General features: G+C 48.9%; 1 protein-coding gene across 3 annotated transcripts in view; it reads right to left on the bottom strand.

Annotated features, from left to right (window-relative positions):
* The window catches only part of Itpk1 (inositol-tetrakisphosphate 1-kinase), a 147,460-nt gene that overhangs the window by 98,986 nt on the left and 23,264 nt on the right, over positions 1-25,210 (bottom strand). For all 3 annotated transcript variants that reach the window (XM_008821715.2, XM_029557968.1, XM_008821716.2), the window contains exon 2: positions 16,145-16,169. In XM_008821715.2, the coding sequence (XP_008819937.1) occupies positions 16,145-16,169 (25 nt within the window). The remainder of the gene's footprint in view (positions 1-16,144; positions 16,170-25,210) is intronic.

The raw sequence follows: 25,210 nt of genomic DNA, 5'->3' as shown, positions 1-25,210 counted from the left end.
CCCTGGCATCATCTAGCAGCCCTCACTGCCAATAAGGCCTCAGTTGAAGCTGAGGGCCCCCAGCCATTCTTGTAACCCTTGGAACAGAGGGATGGATCACAGTAGCTCATGGGGCAAGTACAGACTCAGGTTTCCTGAGCACCAGATGGTGACTGAGCACCCAGGAGACAGACACAGTACTGGAGTACCCTTGTGGGAACAGCTCATAGCCAGGGGAGGCACAGTAAGGGAGGAAAGACAGGCTACTTGGGGCTTGGGCTGGGAACAGGTGAGGTATTTGGATCACAAGCAGCTCTAATGAACTGCACCTAACCTGGTCTGAGAAAGAAGGGAGAACTTCACAGAGGGGGTATCTCTGGAGTCACCTATTCCAAAATACCAAACATTTTTAGAGAGGGAAGGCTACGTGGGCAGTGTGAACAGAATCTGGGACTGGACAGGGTGTGGCAAGACTGAGGGTCAAAGCCCACTCCCAGAAGACTGGAGCAAACTGGGAGAGGGGTTAGAAAGACTATAAGGTAGGATGATGTGGAATCAAAGAACTCCCAGACCAAGATCTCAGGGATCACTCAATGGCAGTGTGACAGGTAATGGCTTCTCCACTCTGTAGATACTGAAGGTATCTGCGGGAACAACAGCAGGGCTTGCAGGGCCGGGCCCATTATCCTGCCCTCCTCACCTGCACACTGACAGTGAACTTGTCGTTGGTTCTGAACCACAAGGTGGCAACAAGGACCAGGGAAACAGAATGAAGTGTCATACGCAGTGTACCCCCTGAGAGAAGGGGAAAGCAGGCAAACGGGAGAAAGTTAAAAAACCCAAGGCTGGCTCATGGTACATCAACCATAGCTCAACTTCCCACCCAGACCCCAATCCAGAACCTTCTACACTGTATGAAGGCCTCTCCTTCAGAGCTTCAGACCCCAGTGTCGTCATGGCAACAGCCTACAAACACGGGGAGCCCAGGCTTCAGTTCCATAAACAATGCTGACAGATTCAATAAATATAAACGTACTACAGCAATTTGTGGGGAATTTATGAGAAATTAAAAATTCAACTCGGACAATAAACAACTCGTTTCAGAATGTGCTCCACTTAAAGTTAAATAAACTGCATGGGAGCATTTTTGGAGCATGATGCTATAAGGCTAAAAGTGGGCCTGGCTGGGAATACCTCCTGGGCCTCCTCAACACACAGCACTCTACTGTGTATTAAGTGCCTGCTCCTCCCCCGTACTCCCGCTGCACCTGGTCCCTCCCAATCACCACCCGGGCCATAATGAGGCAAGGGTAAGAACATGGGTGCTGGAGCTAGAGAGATGGCTCAACAGTTAAGAACGCTGGTTGTTTTTGTAGAGGACCCGGGTTTGAATTCCAGCACCCAACATGGCAGCTAACAACTGTCCATAACTCCAGTCCCAGGGGATCTGACAGCCTCTTCTGACCTCTGCGGGCACTGCACGACACGGGTGCACTTACCTACATGCAGGCAATACACGCATACACATAAATAATAATAATAATAGTAACAATTAAAAAACAAAAAAAAAGAACATGGGTGCCCATGAGCCCAGCAGTCAGTCAGTGAAGCACAGAGACCAGCCTAACGTCACAAAGCTGGTCACGGTCGAAGGCAGGATACAAACCTAGGTTAGCCTAACTCCAAATCTCCCAGGTGCTCACACACAGCTGCATGCACACTTACTGTCCACAAAAATATCACGTAAGTGAGGCTGGATGTGGGGAGCTGCTGAATTCTCTAGAAATATGTCCTAATTTGATCATTCACTGGGTTAGCCTTAAGCAGATCAATGAATTCTCACACATTCGCCAGCAGGAGGGAGGAGGGCTCAGATCCTTGGATTCTGCAGTATGAAGACAGCATCAAGATGAAAGGCTAAAAATCTGGGAGATAGGGAGGGTACCATGAGGAGATCTCTTGCCCATGCTTTCTGAAGAAAGAGAGAAGGGATCTAAGAGACTCTGCCAGTCACTTCACACAGAAGGAACCGAAGAGTAGCCTACACCGTAAAAGGAGCAGGTAAGCTGTAGGGCAGGCAGCAGGGCAGGTCTCCTGTACCCTACCCAGGCCTTCAGGACCAACAACCTTGGCCTGATGCTTTCACTTATAGTGGGTACCAAACATCCAACAAATACATGCCTGGTCATTCTCACCAGGTTTGGTGGCAAGACACCTGATAGAAAAAAAAGCATCATGACCTAAGGTGTGGCAGAGTGATGACTAATCTTCTCTTAAGGAACCACCTGCTAGTAGGTGGGAGAGATTTGCCAACTGGTTTACCACGTGGTGCTGGTAGGAGCTCTGCCCAGCAACAGAGGGATGTAAGGTAGGCAGGGGCCACCCTGTCTTCCCAATTCTTCTAATGCCGTCTTGTGTGACACCAGGGCATCCTAAGCCTGAAAGAACAAACTCCAATGCAATATTCAGTCTCCACAATTCCTCAAGATGCCCGGGCTATTTCTCACCTAGGAAGTACATATTACTTTAACAACCTTTGCAAAACCAATAAACTTATTTATGTAGCACAAAGTAATTGTCACAGCCCTGCCCCCACAACGTGAGAGTTTGATGTTCACTGTAACAGAAACAGAGGAAACCAGGACCAGCATCTACCTAAAGATTCAAATAGCCTCTGTCACAGCCAGAGAGAACCACCAACCATTAAAGTCCAGGCTGAGCACACACTTAGCAAAAGGGTTATTCACAGCAGCTAGGTACACTGAGAGAAAATTACACTACTTGTGCCACAATCTGTTCAAAATGCACCAATGCACAATCCATCCCTATAGTCAGTGGACTGTGACCTCTGGATCCCTGGGATGTGAGGAAACATATTTTGTTTCTATAGGTCACAGAGGAGGCTCTGAATCTTCTAGAAAGATGTTTAAAGCTGCCTTCTTGAGGGTCAGAAAATCACGTGGACAAAGGCAGGGCTCTAGCATGCCCTGATCCCATAGCAATTCTGTGCTGTCCCAGGAGTGAAAGGGATCTCTAACAGCCAAGTTGGAGGGTCTCCCTGGCTAGCAGTCAAGGCTGAGGCTTGGCCATTAGACTCAAAGGCACTCTGTCTTCTCCCCAGGATAAACTAGATGAACAGTGATCCTTGTCCCCACTGGCCAGAAAAGACATTGAGGTCACAAAACAACTGCATGCCCTGAGTGATGGTCCCAGAATATCCCCTGGCGCTGCTCTCCCAGGTCCTGCTGCAGGGGCTAAGGGAGACACCAGTCTATCAAACTCAGTCACTGTGTGCCCTGCCACTCTCCCCAACGCCAGGCTCTGTCTCAGCCCTACTTCTGGACCCTCACATCAGTTCCAGAGGCATCCTTGCCCAATCTGGCTCCTACCGATCTTGTCAAAACACTACGAATGATGGGAGAAGGCAGCAAACCAAGGACAACCTCCCCACTAAGAAACCATAGCCCTCTCACCCATCTGAAATGGGACACACACCAAGACAAAGTCAAAATACCACCTAATTAGTCAAGGGAAGGGGGCTTCTTAAAACCAGTCATCTTGGAAAAAGAAACCCAGTTAGCTGCTGTGACATCCTTACCCCTCACAGTCTGCCTGTCCTCCTAAGCCTGTCTCTTGGCAGTGGAGCTGAGTTATACAAGGCCTTCTGACCTACCCTTACTTCATCTCAATCATTACTCTTGTCACAATCTACTCAATGGGTCCCAGCAAGGTTGTGTCTACTTGCCCAGACCTGCAACTGCTGCTACAAAAAGCTGGAATTCGGGTGTTATCAGCCAGTAGCCTTTGGGACACAGAGGACACCCACCTTTGCTGATGGCTCATTGGGCAGCACAGGACAAAGCCAACTCCACACAGACAGCCTGAGTCCTCTCACTAGAAGCGGGCCCTAACAAAAGCAGGCGTCAAGGGAAGGCACAGTCAGGCTATCGCCATTGCTTTGGGGCTGGCTCATGGAGGCCCAGTCTAACAATAAAGGTATTCTGGGATTTCTACACAGTATGCCCCAGCTCCCAAACTCCCAAACTCCAGTGCTGTCTCCTTTTCTTCCAGAAGTTCTTCCAAGACCTGGACAAAATGCCTACCCATCCCTGCATGTCATTTCTACTAGATCCCTGAACATCTTCCCAAATAGCTTCTAGAGCAAGCCCCACAACACCAAGCTCCTGGGACTCAGCTGCTGGCTGGGCCCAGCAAGCCAGCATCTCCTTATAGGGCATTCTCTATGGCCATTCTACAACACTAAAGAAGCACAAACAGTGATGCTGGAGAGCAGACTGGGGGCAGGAGCTCAAGTCCCCAGAGCATCCCCAAGTCCAGAAAGGCTGTCCCTGTCTGCTGCTTATACACAGCATCCGGGACCTCTGGAGAAGGAAAGGCCACCCTGGTTCCCAGGGGAGTCTCAAGTCAGGAGTTGGACAAAGGGGAGAGAGAAAGGCCAAGTTACAGCTCAAGATTCACAGACCTTTTGGAAAGCCATTGGCTGTTGTGCCTGGAACTCCCTGGGACCTCCCCAGACAACCAGAAATAGCATGCTAAGTTTAGGGGAAGTGAGGCTTATGAGGCTGGGGCTGAGCTGCACCCATCAGAGCTAGACTCTGAAGAGTCAACAAGAAGGGGAATTGAATCAGCCCTTGCCTAGAAATGCACCCCAACCAGAACAAAAGCCACTCCAATCTCAGTGGGTGCTACAGGCCACATGGCATCTACCACTGGGTAAATAGGAAAGCTCACCTGCTGAACAGGCACAGGAAGACCATTGGCTGGAACCACAGTGGAGAATCATCCCCGGTCATCTCTACTCTGAGCAAACCAGATAGGTGAGCAAACCAGATAGGTGTACACATTATAGGTCATGTCTGACTTTCCTTTCTTATGAGATCAAATCATAAAGAGGGACTTCTGAATGGTGGCTCAACCCCATCCAGTTATCACAATACCTCATTTACACTTGCATTTTTCTGTAAGCCACTAAGGACAATGATCACAAGTCTATTAGCACTTGTAAATAGTACTGGTTCTCTGTATCCAAGACAAACCACATGCAGAACTCTGTACTGCTTTACCTGCACTGTCTCAATCCTTAAAAATCTGTAAGACTGAGTCCATCACTATTCCCATTTTACAGATGGGGAGACTGAGACTCAGAGGGGTGAGTAAACTTTTGAGCTGAGCTTTAAGTAAGTGTCCCAGTGAGCAGCACACAGCTTGAGAGCTGTAGTCCCACACATCTCCCCTTCCTCCTCAGTAACAGAATACCAAGGTCATTCCCAGTAACCACACACCCAGTGCAAACAGCACACTCCTTGTCGACACCAGATGTGTCTCAGTTCTGACATAGGCATGCTCAGGAGCAGGGTAACAAGGGACTCTGAAGAAGGCCACCAAGTGAGAACAGACGGGGGTGCCAGCTGGAGGCCCTACTCCTACACTGCCTCTCCATGCTCAGAATGCAAGCGCCTGGCTGCAGTCCCATCTGCAGCAGGAGCAGAGAGGCAGCCAGAAACCAAAAGGGCCAGCCAGTTGGGGGGCGGGGGGGTAGCCTGTCACAGAGCTATATACAACATTTTGGAGCTCCCACATCAACGCCATGTTGTCTATCTCTAGCATCCTTGACTTGGGAGATAAATGCATCGTGTTTTCTTTAGGTCGCTGTCATTTCCAGTCCCTCTACTGACAGCTGCCCATCCTCCAACTGAAGCTTCAGGTATGCAGTGTTGGAGAATGGAAGCTGACCAGACAGAACAGAAGGGCGAGGCTGGAACCAGGGGAGCCCCTGCCTCAAAGTGCAGTGGCCTTGTACAAGAGACCCACAGAAGATAGGCTCAGGTCACTAGCACCTGCCTCTATTATAAGTCTCTTTTTGCATCCAGTTAAAAAAAAACAACACTACCATGGGTCTTCAATATGCAGGAAGGAAAATTCAATTCTCTCTCCATGGTTTGGTGTGGTGGGCTTTTTGTTTGTTTTGGTGGGTTTTCTGTTTTGCTGTTTTTCCTTACTTTGCAATCCAGGCTGGCCTAGTATTTGCAATGGCTGTTGCAATTACAGGCATGTGCCACTACACCCAACCCTCTCCATGGTTTTTAGTCTTCCTCCTGAAGACTTAGCTTGTTTCTTCACCATGGTAACTAATCTCATTTTCCCACATGCACTAGCTGCCAGGAGACTCAGAATGCCCTGACATGCTCCCACAACAGAGGTGTTCCTAGTTATGATCTTCTCTTCAGAGGAAGAGGTAAAAAGTAAAACATACAGAATGCTAAAAAAGTAGGGTCATCCTAGGCTTCAGAGCTAATGAGAACAGCCCATTTTTCCTTTTTGAGAACAGTTAATACACAGCAATCTACCTAATAACTTAGCACTTCATAAGGACAAAGAAAATGATTTCCAGTTCAGGAATGCAGTCGGCCCTCTGTACCTGGCAGGTTCTGCATTCACAGAGTCAACCAACCTCAGACAGAGAATATTTGAAAGAAAAAAGCTGCAGTTGTGCTGATCAGGCACAGGCTGGTCTTGTCTTTATTTCCTAGACAGCATTTACACTGTGTTAGGGCTTATAAGTAAGAGGTGGTTTGAACATGCAAACACTACATACTCTTTATGAGGGACTTCTGCATCCACGGACTCTGGTACCCACAGGCATTCCTGGAACCAGTCTCCAAGGGATGGACCTCTGAAAATGGTGCCAGATGATGCATCAAGCTGTTGCCAAGAAAACCAAGCTCTCTCCTAGCCCCAGGCTACGCACACCACCACCAAATGCAGACCATGAATCTTCCACAGCACACAAATACATAACCACTATTTCTAACATTCAAAGGCACCTTCATCATGACTGCTATATGGGATGTAAACACATACATCCCAATGTCTGAAGCACTGAAAAGCTTAAATTTTAAGTAGATGTTCCAGAACTAAACAGAGAAGAAAAAGGAATAGGTTGGCAAAAGCGCAGGGAAAACAGAGGAGCGAACGGTGATGGCTTTGAGAAAATGAAACAAGCGGAAACGTCTGCAATTTGCACATTTTGTAATATTAGGTTATTTTCTGCTGATTTCCAAAGATTTCTTGGCAAGATATTCCTATATGCTAGAATGTATACTCGGCAGCAATACCCCCCAGAAGAATAAGATGTGACTCATGTCCTTAAGGACCTTACAGAGAAGGGCGGGGAAAGTCCCTGACGTCGGCAGTGACACCATGAGATGAAACCCAGGGTGCCCGCAAGGCCAAGAGCACAGGGTGAGCACCTGCAAGGAGGGGTCCAAGAAGGCTTTGGGGAGCTGGTGACTGTGAGCCCCATTTTGAAAGAACAATGAATATTCACCAGATAGAAGAGAAGCAGCATGTGGCCCACTGCAGGAATAGGATATGTGCAGAACAGGGCCTGTCTCAGGGGTAATGGAGCTCTGCACAGGGTGCTTTGAGGGTGACATGTTGGTGAAACCTGGGTTGGGTTTCCTGGAGCAGGAACCAACTATAAGAGTTCCATGGACCCCTCCCAGGAATGGGTCTATCACCTTGCACCCTGGCACAGTGGCAAACAGCGATGACAAGGAGCTTGCTTGGGAAAGAGCACCTAAGCAACCATGTAGCAGACGGGCCCAGTCCAGGAAAGAGACTACAATGCTTCAGACAAAGGGAATGCAGGGAAACCAACATTGGAGTGTGATGGCAGGTGATACAGCGGGAGGACAATGTGCTAACTGAAGGGAGCCAGCAACAAGTGACACAGGCTAGCTCCTGCTTACGGAAAAAGCTGAGCTTGCAAAGAAAAGCCAGGTATGGTGGCACACACCTATACTCCCCACTTGGGAGGATCAGGAGTGAAGGCCCGTTTCAGTTTAAGACCCTGTCTCCAAAACACACACACAGAGAGACACAGACACAGACACACACACCCTTACTTGTGGAATATACCAGAGCCTAGGGTAGGCAAGAGCAAGAGTTGTTGGCTAAAAGGTAACACACACACACACACACACATACATACACACACACACACACACACAGACTGGCATGCCTGCTTCTGCATTCTCACATACATACACATACAAAAATTAAAAATATTTTTTAAAATAATGATAATTTGAATTCACTGGATGTGAATTACATGCCTGTAATCCAAGCACCTGAGAGACTGTGGCAGAAGGAATTCAAGTTCAGCCTTTGCTACATAGCAAGTCTGGACTACACAGTGAGACTCTGCATCAATATATATGTATAATTATTATTATCATTATTTTAAAAAGAGATGCACTATAAAACCAACATGTTGAATCTGAATACCAGCTCCACTACCTTCTAGCTGTGGTACTAGGAGGAATATTCTGACTCAGCTTATTCACCTGTATGGGGGGGAGGGGGTTATAATAAAAGCATTATCTATTAAAAATAACTTTTTTTATTTTTTGCCTTTTTTGAGACAGGGAGACCGTGTCTCAAAAAAGCCCCCGCTGCAAAAAACAAAAGCAGCCCCAGATGGCCTGGAACTTGTCTTGGAGATCAGGCAGGACTTGATCTCACAGAGATCACTTGCCTCTGCCTCCTGAATGATGGGATCAAAGGCGTACTACCACATCTGGCCCTAAATTCAGTTTTAAAGCCTCTAATCATAAAAAGATATTTTTGCAGAAAAAAAAAAAAAAAAGGACCTTTCCAGACTGTTGTGAGGATTCAATTAGTTAAATGTTTAGGAAAGGTCCCAAAATACAGTGAGGCTATGGGTACACTTGCTTTGGCCACCTCTCTCATTATAATGAGCACTCCTAAGGAGACATCAGTGCAAACATCTCAGGACCTGATGGATACACCAGACCTCTGATAGTCACTCAGAGGACCAGAGCCACTGGACATCATTTGCCGCTCGCCTTCCTGAGGCAGAGGCAGCAGGAATTAGATGCAGCCCCACTACCTGGCGGCTTACCCTGCCCCAAATGGACAGACCAGGAGTCAAGAACAAGGCTTAGTTGTCAGAGATGCATTCAGAAACATTAACAGGCAAAATGACAGAATGGTGGGCTGGACCTCCTAAGAACCAGTGGGTGTGAGGGCTCCCTGAAGTGGTACTGGCCATGTGTGGACCCACACAGTTTCAGGAAGGGCACATGAGACTCCTTAGACTATACTCTCCCAACTTTGGGTGTCATGTGGTTTTTCCATAACAGAAAGCTTTAAAAGTCATAATAAACAAACCCTCTAGAACCCCACTGCCTGCCTACAACTACAACGACCCCTCCCGCCTCTCCCCCTCCCCATCTTCTTAATCTCCCTAGGTTCCCTAATCTCCCACTTCTAATACAGAGCCAGGCATGAAGTGGTGGATACTGACCTGAGACACAGCATATAGGCATCGTGGATGGGAGAACAAAGAAATGCAAACAATCTGAAAGCCTCAGACTCTAATCTATCCAAAGTGAGTACTGAGATGAGGTTTGAATTTCCAAAGATCTAGGTTCAGACATCCATAGCAGCGATGTTAATCACAGTAAGCCAGAGGCAACCTGGAACAGAGACTCCAGATGCTAGCACACATGGACAACTGGAAATGGAGTCAGCCAGTATAATTTCTGAGGTGTGTGAATCACATGAACAACTGTTCATCCGCCCCCAAAATGCAGATCCCAAACCAGGCACAAATAAAGCCCAACTTGAATACTCACCATACATAACAGACAGCCTATCTTGTTTAGATATGAGAAGGAACCAGAAAAACACTAAACACTGTTTCATGATCACCTCTAGGTTTATACTTAGGCCTGTGTTACTTCCCAAAACTCTAGCAATAAGCACACACTACTTCAGGAATGCAAGAATAATCTAGAGCTGCTTTTGTTGTTTGAGACAGGGTTTCACTATGTTGCCCTGGCTGGCCTGTACCAACTATATAGACCAGATTGGCCTTGAACTCGCAGAGATCTGCCTGCCTCTGCCTCTCAGGTTCTGGGATAAAAGATGTAGGCCACCACTCCTAGCTAGAGTTGCTTTTAACAAACAGACCAGGGTCTGTCTTTGACCAATAGCTTGGCCCTCTATTCACATATTCAGAAAGTACCACATACAGGCCAGGCACTGTACCCCTTGCCAGCTAGCAACTTCTGGCCTTGGGAGGAGAGTTGACAGGCAGCTCCAGCTGAAAAAAATGATGCCCCTTTTTCTAGAAACAATCCAAAAAGGGCACCAAGGCCAGACACCAGGGACACTGAAGAAAATAGGGTGGCAGAGAGAACCTAAATGTACCTATTAAAATGAGCTTGGAACTATGCAAAAACACTACAAAAGTAACCATATTTTATAATGCTGAATCAGAGAACTCAGTTCTGTAAATCCCTAGAGAGAAGTCAACTATGCAACCTGGTGACTGTCCCAGCTCTAAATCTGAGAACCAATCTCTGTTACCTGCATTCACCACATCTAATCAGAATGTTGCTATCAGCATCTTTCCTTTCCTAGCTGTTCTTCCTCTTTCTATCTACCCTGGAGGCCCATATAGAAACAAGGGGTACCTGTGAACTAATCCCTCTTTCTCACTCCCAAATCCACCCAGGTACCACATCTGCCACCTAGCCTCCCTCCCTTCCTGGTCATGTTAATGACAGCCAGAATGTATCTCCTCTCACCAGGCCACAACCCCAGTCCTCTGCCAGAGGCCTGGCTTTCTGTCTTCCAGAACAGCCTTGTTCTGCCAACCTCCCTGTTCCCTTTCTCTCCAGCAGGCTCTTCCTCCTGCCTCAATCAGAGCATACTTCTTTCCAATCAGATGCCTGTCAATGCCTTGACTCAGGTCCCATCAATGTTCACCCAGCCCTCCAGTGGTCTGGGATCTCCCATCCTCCTCAGCTTGGTCTCTCAGGACCCAAGACCCATCCTATCTAGACCAATGATCAACAGACACCTTTCCCAGCCTGAGTCTGGGTGCAGGCTGTGCTGCATCTGACAATACCAGCTTGATACCTTCTCAAAGCACCTAGGCCTCATTCATTCTCCATGGAGAGCTCTCACCTTCCCTACGGGCCCGCCCTATGGCCACCTGCTCCCTGTCTCATGCCTGACTCACTCTCCCAAAGACCTCTACCAAGTACAGAAAGCCTATTCCATCCACAAGGCTTGCCTATCAACTGTTCTCTCTTCTCCAGTCCTGCCTTTCTTAGGAGGCTTGATGCTTGTCAGCCTTTTTCGGAGGTGGGGCCAACAAATATATAAAGAACATCATCCCAAGCAAGTACAGCTCTGGAGAGGCCAGGATAGAAAGGCCTGCTGCCACCTCTCCCTCTTGGATCTGAGGAAGCGTCTTTACTTCTCTGCCCAAGAAACAGTTGCTGCTCCAAAACAGGATTTCATAATGTCTGAATTCTCCAAGAATTTGGAAGGATGATGTAAATCTATAATTGGCTACTGTACTTCTTTCTCACACTTGGGGCTTACTCATTTGCATTTTAAAAAAAAAACCCTAGGCCCTCTCATGTTAACAGTCCTCTCCCCCTGTGGGATGGCCACCCAGGCATAGGCCAGAGCAGGGGCATAGAATCTAGTATACCTAGCCACAGGTGGGCAGGGCAAGGCAGCAGACACACTGTCTTCTCACATCTTCCTCCACAAAGCTCAGGGCTACTAGAGGAAGTAGTAGGGAAGTTCCAGGCAAGAACATGTCTCTTATTCTTGAACTTATCCACAGAACAGAGTAACAGGCCTTTTTGCTGGGCACTTGGGGAGGCTCGAGGCCCAGGCCCTCAATCAAATGACCCTCAACTCCCAGAGGCTGTTTCAAAGAAGGACTCCTTAGGCAAGAGGCAATGGCCACTGTGTTGCTCAGCACTTGGTCATCTTAGCATCTGTCTGTGTTAGAAGCTGACAGGCCTACAGAGTGGACAAGTCCTGATAGGTCCATAGACCCTACCTCTCAGGCAGGCCCTGTTGGGTAGACAAAGCTCATCCACCAGCCAGACTCCTCCTCTGGGGAGCTTTCCTAGCTGACCTGTACCTGTCCTGGCATCCTTGCCCACCTGGACCCCTGAAGACTTACTGCAAATGTCACAGAGAGTTGGAGAGATGAGGTTTGACCAGTGTGAGTTCAGCACTAAGGCCTGGCCCACACAGGTATCTAGGAGAAGGCTACTATAAGGAGCAATGCCTGCTCAGTCTGCTCCTTATCACCTGACCCTTGTATACTGCCTCCTGATCTCCAGCACTAAACACAAAGCAGGGATCCTATTCCTCCTGAGTGACCTGGATCAGTCAAGCTCACCTGTAGCCTCTCCCTCCTGAGCTGCCCTGAGTAAGGAGCCACATATTTTCCAGAAAATCAGATTAGGGAAGGTCAGTCAGTTCTCTAACAAGCCCACAGCCAAGAATATCTGAGGTTTCCCTCTGGGGAGAACTGGGCCAGCCTCAGCAACTTCTTGATGGCCCAAGAGCCAGACCAGCTGCTGTCTTTCTTCAAAGAGGTACCTGGTTCTGAGATATACATGGCCTTCAAATCAGACCCCAAAATAAATGTTTAAAACTGTGTATCTATTTGCACATTTTTAAAGTTGACATCTAAAATTTCTCATCATAAGTTTAAATGCTTACAGAGGATGTAATTTCCAACATACTGTAAATATTAACATTTTAAAATAAAACTGTTGCTGTTTCTCTCTTAAATGGATCCAATGAAATCTAAATACCATGGTGATCTGAGATCCACCACAGTCCATTTTAAGATTGTATAGTCAGGCCCTTCTTTGACAGCTGGGAATTGAACAATATTCCTTCTCCCTCAGTGTGTAATTTCTAATCCTCTTTTTTTGCTGGAAGACCTTTTACTAACTATTCTATACTGCTGAGCCAAAGAAATAGATGTACATAAGTGTTCGTTAAAAGAATTTTCATATGATCATAAAGCTCTAACATGTCAAAAAATTTCTGAACTAAATTATGATCACAGCTATTAGTATGCAATTGATCCATATGACAGAAATATTTACTCAAAACTGTACAAACAATAACCATAAAAAAATTTTACTAGAAATACAATGCTGGGGCTGGAGAGATGGCTCAGCAGTTAAGAGAACTGGCTGTTCTTGTAGAGGACTGGGTTTGATTCCAAGCACCCACATGGCAGCTAACAACTGTCTATAATTCTAGTTCCAGGGGATCTGATGTCCTCTTCTGACCTCTGCTGGCACTGCATGACACAGGTGTACTTACACACATGTAAGCAATACACTCATACACATAAAATTTTTAAAAAAATTTTTTTTTGTCTTTTTGAGACAGGGTCTCTCTGTAGCCATAGCTGGCCTGTATTCACTAATAGAGGCCAGGCTGGCCTCGAGCTCACAAAGATCTGCCTGCCTCTGCCTCCCAAGTGCTGAGATTAAAGGCATGCGCCACCACTCCTGACATAAATGTTTAAAAAAAAAAAAGAAAAAATACAACTATGAAAAGATAAATGGACTTTTTCAAATGTATTTCATATATCCACAGATGAATATTATCTATTGCTAGAATAAGAAAGTTTAACAATTCTATCTCTAGTTTTTAGTTCTTAGAAATACAAGTATTAAAATCACTTACTCGGGGCTGGAGAGATAGTTCAGTGGTTAAGAGCACTGACTGCTCTTACAGAGGATCCGGGTTCAATTCCCAGCACCCACATGGCGGCTATGAACCATCCTTAACTCCAGTTCCAGGAGACTCCGAAGCCCTCTTCTCACCTCCACAGCACTGCACGGCACAGGTGCGCTCACATACATGCAGGCAATACACTCACACACATAAAATAAAAATAATAAATAAAATATTTAAAATCACTTACTCAAAGGGAAGAAAAAAAAGATGAACTAGAAAAATTTCTACTGACAGTTCCCTGGGCTCCTTGAAAATTCCACAGGAAGGGCTGCATGAATCTCTCATTGAAATCATGGCCCATGGGCTCCATCAGATCCTCTTTCAATGCTGTCACCAGCATGACATGGGAGCTATCTCCTGTCATTACCTCCCAGGGCTATAATGACTGAGGGCTGAGTCCTGTGGTCCTATTCAGAGGTGCAGCTCTGCAGGGCATCAGCTTCTGTGTGCCAAGCCCAGTGCTGACCACTTTGTCCTCACAACAATCCTGGGACAGGCCTGACCATTTTCCCACTGTACAGATGGGTAACTGGAATGCAGGGTGCTTGTCACACAGTCAGAAATTTGAGCCCAGACAGTCTTGCTCCTCATAACCCAGTATGCTGCCCTGGAGAGACGATGCGGCAGGAGAGGCTAGGGCAACAGAACCTACAAGCTTTCTCAGCACATTAGCCCTAGACACAAGCAGATACATGAGGAAGCTGAAGCAAGAATTGCTTTCTTACATGTGCCCCCACCCATACCTGGGAAAGGTTATACACCAGTGCTCCTTTGGAGGAAACGGCCACTTCCTGATACAGCACAGTGCCCATAAATGCCCATCACTGATGCTGGCTCTGTTATCATTCGTTAGCAGAAGGGAAATGACTCCCATGACCTGGACAAACACACAACATCTTAGCAGGGGTTCCTCAGGTTTAGGTCCTGAGCCCAGGCCCTGTATCCGCTCAGACAATAGCTGAAGGCCAGCAACAGTAGGTGGGAAATACCTTGTAATGGGATTACATTATTAACCCAGGAAGGAGCCCACAGAGTAGACAGTCAGCACCCCATCAATCATCTGGCCTCTCCCAGAGGCCACAACATCCTCAGCTTCTTCATCTCTATAAGGGAGACGCCACTCCCCTATCATCAGGGTCTGACACAGGAGATGCTGGAGTGGCTAGGGAATGGTCACCTTAATCCTTTACCTCATGCCTAACCCAAACTGGCACCCTGCCTACCTCTGGTTTCCAGGGACCCAAAGCCTGGGATATGGTGCACAGAAGCCCAGCTGATTTTGAAAAACCAGTCAAGCAGTTTGGTGTCCAGTTTTTGTAGTCTTTCTCAGTGTCTTCAAATTTTAAAGTTCTCACGATACTCCTGGATGCCAGGAGGTGGTGTAGCGGAGAGGCATCACCGTGGGTTTTATTTTTAGATACCAGAATGGAAAGTCTTCCAGTTTGGCTTCGTTCTGGTCCCCAGCCACCACTTCCTCCCCCAAATCATTATCAAAATGAACAGCAGACACATCTTGAAAGATTTCACAACTTCTACCTGGCATACTCTAAAACAATGGTTCCAGGCTCCCACTCCACCCACAGCCTGGGTACGTGGAAGGTCCCAGAGCACCGAGGTTTCAGGCCGCTAGATGTGAGCCTGCTGGGAAAGGGAAGCCCTCTCCTGAAGCTGAGTAGGGGCCTCCTGAAGTTCAATAAAGGTGAGCTCTCCTTAGCCCGCTTCCTAGAAAATTCCTACAGATGTTTGCCATCAGCTGATCTGGTCTCTACCCTGGTGAATCTCTGAAGCTACAGGCAGATGTGGCTTGCAAGGCAAAGGGAAAGACAGCTTTCCTGGGGTGGCTGTTCTTAGAGCCTGCATATCCACTTCAGGGCCACAGGCCCAGCTTGTGCCCCAGAGGAGCTTCTCCATTCATCTTTTTCCCTTCCTCCTTCCATTCACACATTCATTCACTCAGTCTTCCTTTGCACTCTCCCCTCCTCCATTCCTACTTCTCTCTCCTTCCATGCATTCTTTCCCCCTCAGTGAACCGTCCCTCCCTTCCTCTCTCCAGTCTTCCTTCCCCCTCCCTCCTTCATTCTATCCACACTTTCTTCTCCTTCACCTCCTTCCCTTCATCCATCATTCCTTCTTCTCCAGCTAGTGAACACCTGACTCAAATCTACCCAGGATTAATTAGCACAGAGGATGGAATTAAACTCAAATCTACCCAGGACTGAATTAGCACAGAGGACAGAATAACAGGACACAGGCTCTACTGTCTCTTTACCTTTCCTATCACCCAACCCAAGTGCCATTATCTCCCAGGAGTTCTCCCTTTCCAAATCCCATACACTGTAACTCCCCAGACACAAGTACCCACCAGCCTGAGCCTGTGCCCAGCCTGGGACAGAAACATTATGTAAGATCCTCAGGGGGACGTCACAATCCAGGTGCCTTTGGAAAGGGAGCTACCACCCAGACTCTGAAGGGGACAGGTAATGAGTGCTGTTAGGTCACCAAATGGACACATGAAGAAGTGGTCTGTACTCACCTGCACGACTTCTATTCCCCGCTTCCTGTGGAGAAAACAAAGAAAATGAGTGTTACTCCAGCAGGCAGGAAGCACCTTCTCCAGAACACTCACTACGGCCAGCTGAGAGCAGCATGAGGAGACAGCAGGCCATGTATCTCACACCAACAACCTCAAGGACCTCCTTTGAAGAACAAGGTTTATGAGCCCTGAGCCTCCCGCCCACACACCACCCACAGACTAGAAGGGATGGCTGATTCCCAGGATCCACAGCAGCCATCTTCCTAGCCCTGGGCTGGGCCTTTAGCAGTAGAGCTCAAGTCCAGATAGCTCCAAAACTCCTCTAAAGCTCCTCTATTCACCTCAACCGTCACAGGTAGCTCTCCAAAACTTCCACCTCATTATGAACCTGGCCTGGCTCCTAGGTCTGCCACAGACTACCACACACAGCCCCGCAACACTCATGCACAGGAAAGCCACAGATTCCCTGGCCCCAACCTTTCCCAATTCTACTTCTCCAATCTTGGTCATGTCTGGCCCCTACTGCCTACTACTTGGTCCCTAACTGACCACATCCCTCATAGCCTGAACTGTTTTTTGGGGGAGGTCTTCATGAGGTTTTTGGAGGGATGTTAATTATTGTGCCTAACAAAGCTCCAAAATTTTTTCTCGGTATCTATTTTTCTGTGTAGACAATATAGCTTCTGTGTTTTATTACTAATTTGTAGTTAGCATACAAAGAAATTTGTTTCATTGTGGCATTTCCCCACATATACATCACTATATTTGGTTCTTACCCTCCCCACCCCCAAGACTTTCCCCGCCTGCCGGTCCCCCTCCTCCTTTCAAGTAGTCCCTCCTTCCACTTCCAGGGCACACAGATTCCATTACCCTCATTTGCCCACATCCCCCCTCTCCCTTCCCTCTCACAGTCCTCCGAGTATAGACATCAACACACCACAGAGGTACTTGCACACCCATATTTACTGCTGCACTAGTCACAACAGGCACAGTATGGAACTAGGCTAGAGGCCCATCAACAGCTGAATGCATAACGATGGAACATACACACAGTGCAATTTTATTCGGCTGTAAGAGAAAACAGCGTATGCCTTTTGAAAGAAAATGGATGGAGCCAGAGATCATTCTCTTAAATAAGTCAGACGCAGAAGAGGAAAAATATCTCATGTTTCCTCTCACAGTGGAAGGAGCCTGCCTTTGTACCCTCTGCATTTCTTACACAGTCCCACAGCCACTATTCATCACATGTCTCACTCATACCATTTAAGAGCCTGGGGTCTGTGTGCATCTGCCCAGAGCACACCACAAACAGCCCACCTTCATTCATCAACCTGTCCCACAGTTCTTACTGCAAGCACCAGTCGGCACTCATCTTGGTGAGGTCCAGCACACAGGGAGGTCTCACCACTCCCCAGGGTGCACTCTCTCAAACCCCCAACCTTGGGACTCAGGTCAGGTAGGCTCTCCCTCACCCACTCACACTGTCCTTCCCTCCTTTCTTCTATCTGTTCACCCAATCGTCCATGGGAAATTGGGCTCCCATTCTCCCACCCTAAGTGTGGACTCCTGTCACTCAGGGAAAAGTACTAGGGCAAAGCCACCAAGACCCACTGTGCTGGATAGCTTTAGTTGTCAACTTGGCACACCTGGGTTGAGGGAGCCTCAACTGGAGAAGTCTCAATGGAGAATTGCCTCCATTGGACTGGCCTGTGGCCATGTCTGTGAGGCATTTTCTTGATTGTTGAGTGATGTGGGAGTGCCCAGCCCACTGTGGGTGGTGCCACCCCTGGGCAGGTGGTCCTGGGTTGTAAAAGAAAGCAGGTTGCACACGGGCAGGGGGACCAAGCCAGTAAGCAGTGCTCCTCCATGGCCTGTACTTCAGCTCTTGCCTCCAGGTTCCTGCCCTGAGTTCCTACCTTGTGATAAACTGTGACCCAGGGCATGTAAGCTGAATAAACTCCTCTGCAAGATGGTATTGGTCAGAGTGTTTTGTAACAACAATTGAAGGCAAACTAGAATACCCATAGGGACCAAGATGGCCTATGTGTACATTCTTAGAAAAAGTTCAGAGAAGGCTGGGACCAGGCAAGGTCAGGGACCTGCAGTTTACCTACTCAGGCTCCTTGGAGAAGGGATTGAATAAAGTAAAAAGTTGTACCCAGGGGGGGCTGGAGAAATGGCTCAGCGGCTAAGAGCACTGACTGTTCTTGCAGAGGACCCGGGTTTGATTCCCAGCACCCACATGGTGGCTACAAACTGTCCTTAACTCCAGTTCCAGGGGAATCCAAAGCCCTCTTCTGACCTCCCCGACACTGCATGACACAGGTGCACTCACATACATGCAGGCAATACACTCATACACATAAAATAAAAATAATAAATATTTTTTTTAAAAAGTTGTACCCAGGCCTAGCTCTGCTGCCCACCAGCTGACAGCCTCTCATGAAGAGCTGTTGTCTGGTAGAGGTATAAACACAGAAAAGCAGTTCAGCTCCCAGCCCTGGCATGGCATGGCACTCAGAGGGTACAATAAATGCCACAGCTAGCTGGGGTCCCCATAGCCTCTGGAAGCAGACAGTCACAAAGTGACCTCCACACAAGCAGGATGCCCCCTCAGCTGAGGTCACCCTTACTACTTCTTAAATGTTAGCTGCCTGGGAAAGTGCTTCCTGAGTGCCAGCACTCAGGAAACCTTGCAGAGGAGCTGCTACAGAGACAGTAGGGCTGAGGCCCACAAGAGTGGGCTGGGTCTACTGTGGAAAGTACATGCCTAGCCTTCCCTTCAATTCTAGACCCCAGCAGAACCTGGGCCCCAAGGAACCCAGTGAGAATGACTGTGGTTGACGCCATCAAGGCATTCCATCTCCCTAAAAATCCTGAAGGAATGGTGGCTGATGGCCATCTGTTCCCACGGCTGCAGAGGCACTTGTTAGACACACAGTAACATGCCTCAGGCCACCAGAGCCCACAACAATGGAGCAAAGAGCATCAGGAGGAACTGCAGCATTTCTGAGCATCTGGGTCACCTACCCCCGCGCCCATTCTCTGACCATTCCTACTGGAGAGAAAACTGAAGCTAGTCTCAGAGATAAAGGAACTTGCCCCAGGTCACATAAGCAGGTGGCTCTGACTAGCCAGCCTGGGGTTCCCTGCAACTCTTCCAAGGTAGAAATCGTAAACATTTACAAAATATAGGCTTGACAGAAAAGACAGAGACCAGAGGGGCATACATCACCCATACCCATATCATCACCCATATCATCCTTTAAAAGAAAAGGGAAGGTCTCTAACTCTGAAAACAGATGAGACATATACAATAAGAAATCAACAATTAGGCCGGGCGTGGTGGCGCACGCCTTTAATCCCAGCACTCAGGAGGCAGAGGCACGTGGATCTCTGTGAGTTCAAGGCCAGCCTGGTCCATATAGTGAGTTCCAGGACAGCTGGGGCTACAGGGAGACCCTGTCTCAAAAAGACCTAAAAAAAGAAAGCAACAATCTAGAGAAAGCTTGGCTGACTGAAATCTTAAAAGGGGCTGAGCTCCCAGGAGCCCCTGAAGTTCATCCAGCTCAGAGCTCTGGAACGAGGATAAATGGGGACAGGAGAGCACCTCCCTCCTACCCCTGCTCAGCCCACAGCAGATGCCTTTTGTTGTTCACTGACAGGCTGCAGTCCTACGAGGGGGGCATGGGTTGCTCCATTTTGGGAGGAACAAACTGAGATTGGGAGGCTCAGGTGCAGCATAGCTGAGCAGTGACCGCCAAAAGGGCAAGTTGGGTCTTCAGCGTCTGAGACTTCTGTATAAAGGGGAAGGGGCAGAGGGCACCACAGAAATCACATCCTCTGTGGTGGTGGACTCCTAGGCACAAATGATTAATTCCAACTCAAAGAAAAACGAAATAACATGCCAAGCTTGTTTCTTCATCAGGAAGTTCAGTAGAGCAAAGATTCGGGCCAGTCACCCATGGAGTCCCAAGAAGCAGACTCCCCAAATCCTGCTATAACTATAAAGTTCAGAAAGAGAATCCTGAGCCCAGAGAGAGAAGAAGAAAGGAACATGAAGGGTAGAGGGGGGAGAGAAAACAGAGCGCTGGCAGTCAAGTGACTCCACCACTCCACTTCATCACCCAGACGCGAAAACATGCGAATTCTGTAGGCTCTCGGATGGCAGCTGCCAAACTGCCTGTGATTTCAGGAGACTAGAGCAAACTACAACCAGGAAAGGCACCACCAAAAAGCCATATGCCTCTGAAGGATTAGCAGAAGGCATAAAAAGCAGGCAGGATGGACTACACATGTCTGTGAAGCCGATCTCCAAGGCTGAGGGGGAGATGCAAAGGTACAGAACCTGTACACAGGTGTGAGGGAAACACCCAGGAGGAGAATGGGTGCTTATGTACACAGAATGAATCCAAAAGTGCTACAAGAAAATGACCTCGGCAAGACCTCAGGTCAAGGGCAAGGGCGGCTGGGAGGAGGGGTGAGAGAGGAAGCAGACTTCCCTTGTACTGTGTCCTTGACAGCTGGTGGGTGAAGTAAAGCAGAAGCACTCAGGATTTATCAAGAAGTTTCCAAGTTCTGCTCAAAGACGAGCTGAAGTGACCCCATGGCAGGGCCACAGGACAGTCACATTGGGCACTCAGCGTAAACATCAGCATCCTCGGAAGGCAGGTCAGAAGGGCCCAGGCTACAGTGCTCACTGTGGTAACAGGGCTGGGGACAGCAGGATAGTGACCTGGGGCCTTTTCCTCATTTTCTAAGATAAGCATTTCCAATAATACAAAAAAATATAACAATGGAAGTTAAAGCTTGATTATTTAAATCTGTTTTTAAAAACTTATACCTTAGCCGGCATGGTGGTGCACGTCTTTAATCCCAGCACTCTGGAGACAGAGGCAGGTGGATCTCTGAGTTCAAGGCCAGGCTGGTCTACATGGAATTCCAGGCCAGCTGGGGCTACAGGGAGACCCTGTCTCAATAAAAGACACCCCCCCAAAAAAAAAGCAACAAAAAAGTATACTTTAGGACAATTTTTATTTTCTAAGTAAGAAGTACATTAGTAAGTCTGGAGCAGAGATCTACTTATAACTCAAAACTTACTTTCCAAAAACTAATCATCAGTGAAGAGAGGACCACCCCCCTCCTGAGAAGTCTAGAGAGAGGGCACTCTGGGGGATTTAAATGCTTGCAGGGAGGAGGGATGGGCCCTCTTTCAGGAAGGAGTGGCTCCAGGTTTGTAGTGGCCACCAACGGACTCGGACTCTGGGTGCCACTACAGCCCACCTCTTACCCCCACTCTGGGTCAGCCACGGTCCCAGGACTTGCTTTGGCCAATGACATGTGAACAGAAGTGATGTATACTTCAAGGAGCAACATTCAGCTACCACTGATGGACCCTCTGGCCAGTCCTCCTGACCCTGGCAACAGGAGAACACACAAAAATCCCTCTCTGAGAAGAGATCAGTCATGAGGAGGACCCTCATCAGCACTTGGAAGGCTAAAGCAGGAGGTCTGTGAGTCTGAGGCCAGCCTGAGACAACAGCAAGTTCAAGGCCAGCCTGAGCTACACAGTAATACCCTATTCTCTCAACCCTGTCCACAAAAGCAGGGGATGCCTAGACATTTTTTATTGCTGCTGCTGGGGAAGGTGCACAGGCATCCGGAGGGCAGAGGCTCCTCAAAAGAACTACCTGGTCTAAAGCATCCACAGAGCTGAGGCCACGGGGACATGGCACTGAGCCACCACAAAGGAAACAAGCCCAGGACAGTGGGCTGATCACAATGGACTCTGGAGGAGCTTGAGCTAGGCTTATGCTATTTTAGACCTCTTGGGTCTGTCCCTACAGCCTGACCTGGCCTGCCCTGACAACTGTCCTTCAAGAAACAGGGGTATACCCTATGCCTATACCCCCCAGTTCCTAGCACAGCTCCTCTCTGGAACATGTGGAGATGAAGCTTACGAGGTGTTGAGCAGCAGGCAACAAAAGCCCGTCTTCTCACTCCCTCCCCACAGGGACCCCTTCTCTCAATCACCTAGGCTTGGCCTACCTCTCATAGCTATTTCCTCTGTCTAAACACCTGTCCTCAGATGGCCAACTGCAGCTCACCCACAAGACCAGCTCCCATACCACCTCATCAAGGGCCTCTTCCACAGTGGGTCTTCAGTCACACACCCAGTTGATACTGCAGATGGCTCACACGTGGCCGAAGGAAGTGAGACCCCAAAAACAGGCTGGTCTTGATTTCGGCCCCCATGCCTGGCAGGTGCTACACTACATTAGCGCCCGCCTCCTAGCCATCCAGTGCCAGGCTCAGCCGGAGCAGCCTGCCTGCCTGTTCCCTCGCTGGCATCCTGGTTCCCTTGCCGACTGCTTTGTGATTTGGATTTTCCTCCTCTTAACAGTGCCAGGAACTGAAATGGCCCAATATAAAGACAACATACGAACAGAATTTTAAAGCCAGTACAAACATATGAATTGTTTGGACAGCTCCAGAGAAGAACCAGATAAACTGGAAGCTACCATATGTTTTTATGGAGTAGGGGCTCCTTCCCTTGAGGGCGCCAAGCCACAGTCAACCTCCTGGAGACCCTGCCCTTGCTAGGAGCTCCACCCAAGAGGCCGGCCCAGGTAGGGGTGGGTCTCTCTGTGCAGACACAGCAGCCTGAGTCATCCAGCCCTCAGACCTTGAACAAGCCCATGGGGCCCTGGACTCTGCAGAGCAGAGCAAGTGCCTCACCCTGCTGCCCTTCCAGAAGAAGTGAGCAGCTGCAGTACCTGTGCAACCTACCCCTCAGATTTCAGGATGGAGTCAGGGTGGTGCTGGGGAGGTCAAAGCCTCCCCCTGCCCATGTGCTCTACAGCATCCACAATGTGGTCAATCCAGGCACAAACAGGCATCAGGTTTATCCCTCCACAACTCAGATATGCCTCCATTCTCTAGTGTAAAAAGTTTCTTCTTGAAATCTTTTGGATCCTCAAAAGGCTATAGGGAGAACTAGTAGGAAGATTCTAGGCCTCCCCCAACCGGGCTGCCAGCTGCTCACCAGGGCTCACAATCCAGAATGGTTTTAATCTCAGCTAGAGAGCCTGCAATCTGAGACTCTGCAAGGCAGAAGCCTGTCCCCCAAAGTCCACATTTTTCTGCACCTATCCTCAAGGTACACCTGCTCTGAAGAGTAGCAGCCCTACATGTGTGTAGTGTGCGTGCAGGACACAAACTCAGAAAGACTGCACAGTCTATGGCTGACCAGTCCCTCTCTGCCAGATGTGCTGTGAACAGGACCTTCAACTGGAAGCTCCCTCCTGGCCCCTGGTCCCAGAACCACTAGAGGGAATCCCAAAACCCCAGCCATCAGGGGTCCCATGCCACTGCTGGTTTTCTGCCCTCAGACAGAGATTTTTCCCACCTGAGTGTCATTCTGGACATCTCTATGCGTGAAACCCTGGGCTGGTCCAGTCACAGAAAGGGCCCCACGCCACAGGCCCTGCTTAAGAGCGGCGAATGGCCACATAAAAGGTGGGTAAAGTCAAGCCATGAGCTGCTGTGTGTGTGTACCATGGGCCCCAAGCTGTACCTTAATCATGACAGGAGGATTCAGAAGAGTACTATGTGACCCAGCCCACTGGCAGGGGTGCAGGGAGGATGGCCAGGACATGCTGGGGAGACCTGTGTAGCCAGGTCTCAGGACATTGGGGTTTCTAGGGCCCTCTCACCAGGGGAGCCGGAGTTGCTGTCATATCAAAACGAGGGTGAGAGTTGGCCCTGCCGCCATCTCAGACAACTCATGCAAATATTGATGAGTTCAACTTCACCATCCTCAGACACCTCAGGATGGCAAGTCCCAAGAAGCAGGCAGTGACTTTATCCACTGGTCTATGGTAGGGTAGGAAGTCAAGAAGCCTGGCTCTGACACCCACCTGGCCATAGACAGCACTGACCTTGGCCCAGCTACAGCTTTCTGAGATTGTAGTTTCACCCCAGTCTGAGAAGGGAAGTGTGAATGACCATTGTATTCACCTGCTATGGCTGCTATAACAATCACTCACCACAGCTGGTAACTTAAAGCAATATAGTCTTCCACAATCAGAGTTAGCCCAGCCTCCCTTCCCAGGCTGGGAGGACTCCCCTCAGTCCTTCCTCTCCAGTTCTGGAAGCTGTCAGGCTTGGCTCCCAGCCAGATCACCAACTGGCCTCTGCTTACACTGCTCCATCTCCTCTTTGGCCCTCCCGCCTCCTCTTATCAGGACCTCTGTGACCGCCCTGGGTCCACCCAGCTAATCCAGGGCAATTTCCCTGCCTCAGGATCACTGTGATAACATTGCACCCTCCAACCAGGCCAGGCAGCTCAGTCCAAAGTGCTGCTGACATGAGGACCTGGCTGCCTCTGCTTGAGATCTTGCTTTGTCAGCCACAGCACCAACGCTCCACAGAAGCTCTGACTATGACCCTCAGACACTCCCTGGAGGTGCCCAGGGTGAGGGAGGACAGAGAAGGACCTGCCCAGGAGTTCAAAGGGAGCCTGGATGACCAGAGGAGGCGAAAACTGACATTCAGACTCACATGGTACCCACTGGGTGCTCAAGGGGCACTGGGCATAATCAGAAACTGCCACCAGGGTCCCTCAAGGGAACAGTGGGTCTGGGAAGGGAGGAGGGCCCTGGAATGGAGACCTATGAATCCAGGCCTTGAACCCTGGCTGTTACTCTGAGGGATAGGTGACAAACCTGACCCCAGGTTCAAATTGAGGTCAAGAGAGATGCCCAGGCCAGTCACACCCAACTCCAAGGCAACTGGCTCTGCTGAAGGTCCATCCTTGGGCTCTGCTAAGTGCTCTAAGCAGCAACAATCGCTCCAAGCATAGAGCCTGTGGAAACCTGAACACTGGGTCAGCACACAGCAGGGGTCAGTCAAGCTCCTCGTTTATAGGCCTGGGGATACAGTGTCCTGGCCCCATTCCCATCTCAGATGCTCTGAGCAACCTAGGTCTAGCAATGAGCAGCACTTCATCTGATGCCCCTGAGACCCTGAAGTATGAGAATTCCAAAGAACTGGGCATGGCCCAAA

The sequence above is a fragment of the Nannospalax galili genome, unplaced genomic scaffold (assembly GCF_000622305.1).
Source record: "Nannospalax galili isolate Female #2095 unplaced genomic scaffold, S.galili_v1.0 scaffold107, whole genome shotgun sequence".
In the NCBI taxonomy this organism is placed as follows: domain Eukaryota; kingdom Metazoa; phylum Chordata; class Mammalia; order Rodentia; family Spalacidae; genus Nannospalax; species Nannospalax galili.
The sequence above is the reverse complement of the archived record's forward strand: the minus strand, read 5'-3'. Positions and strand labels throughout refer to the sequence as shown.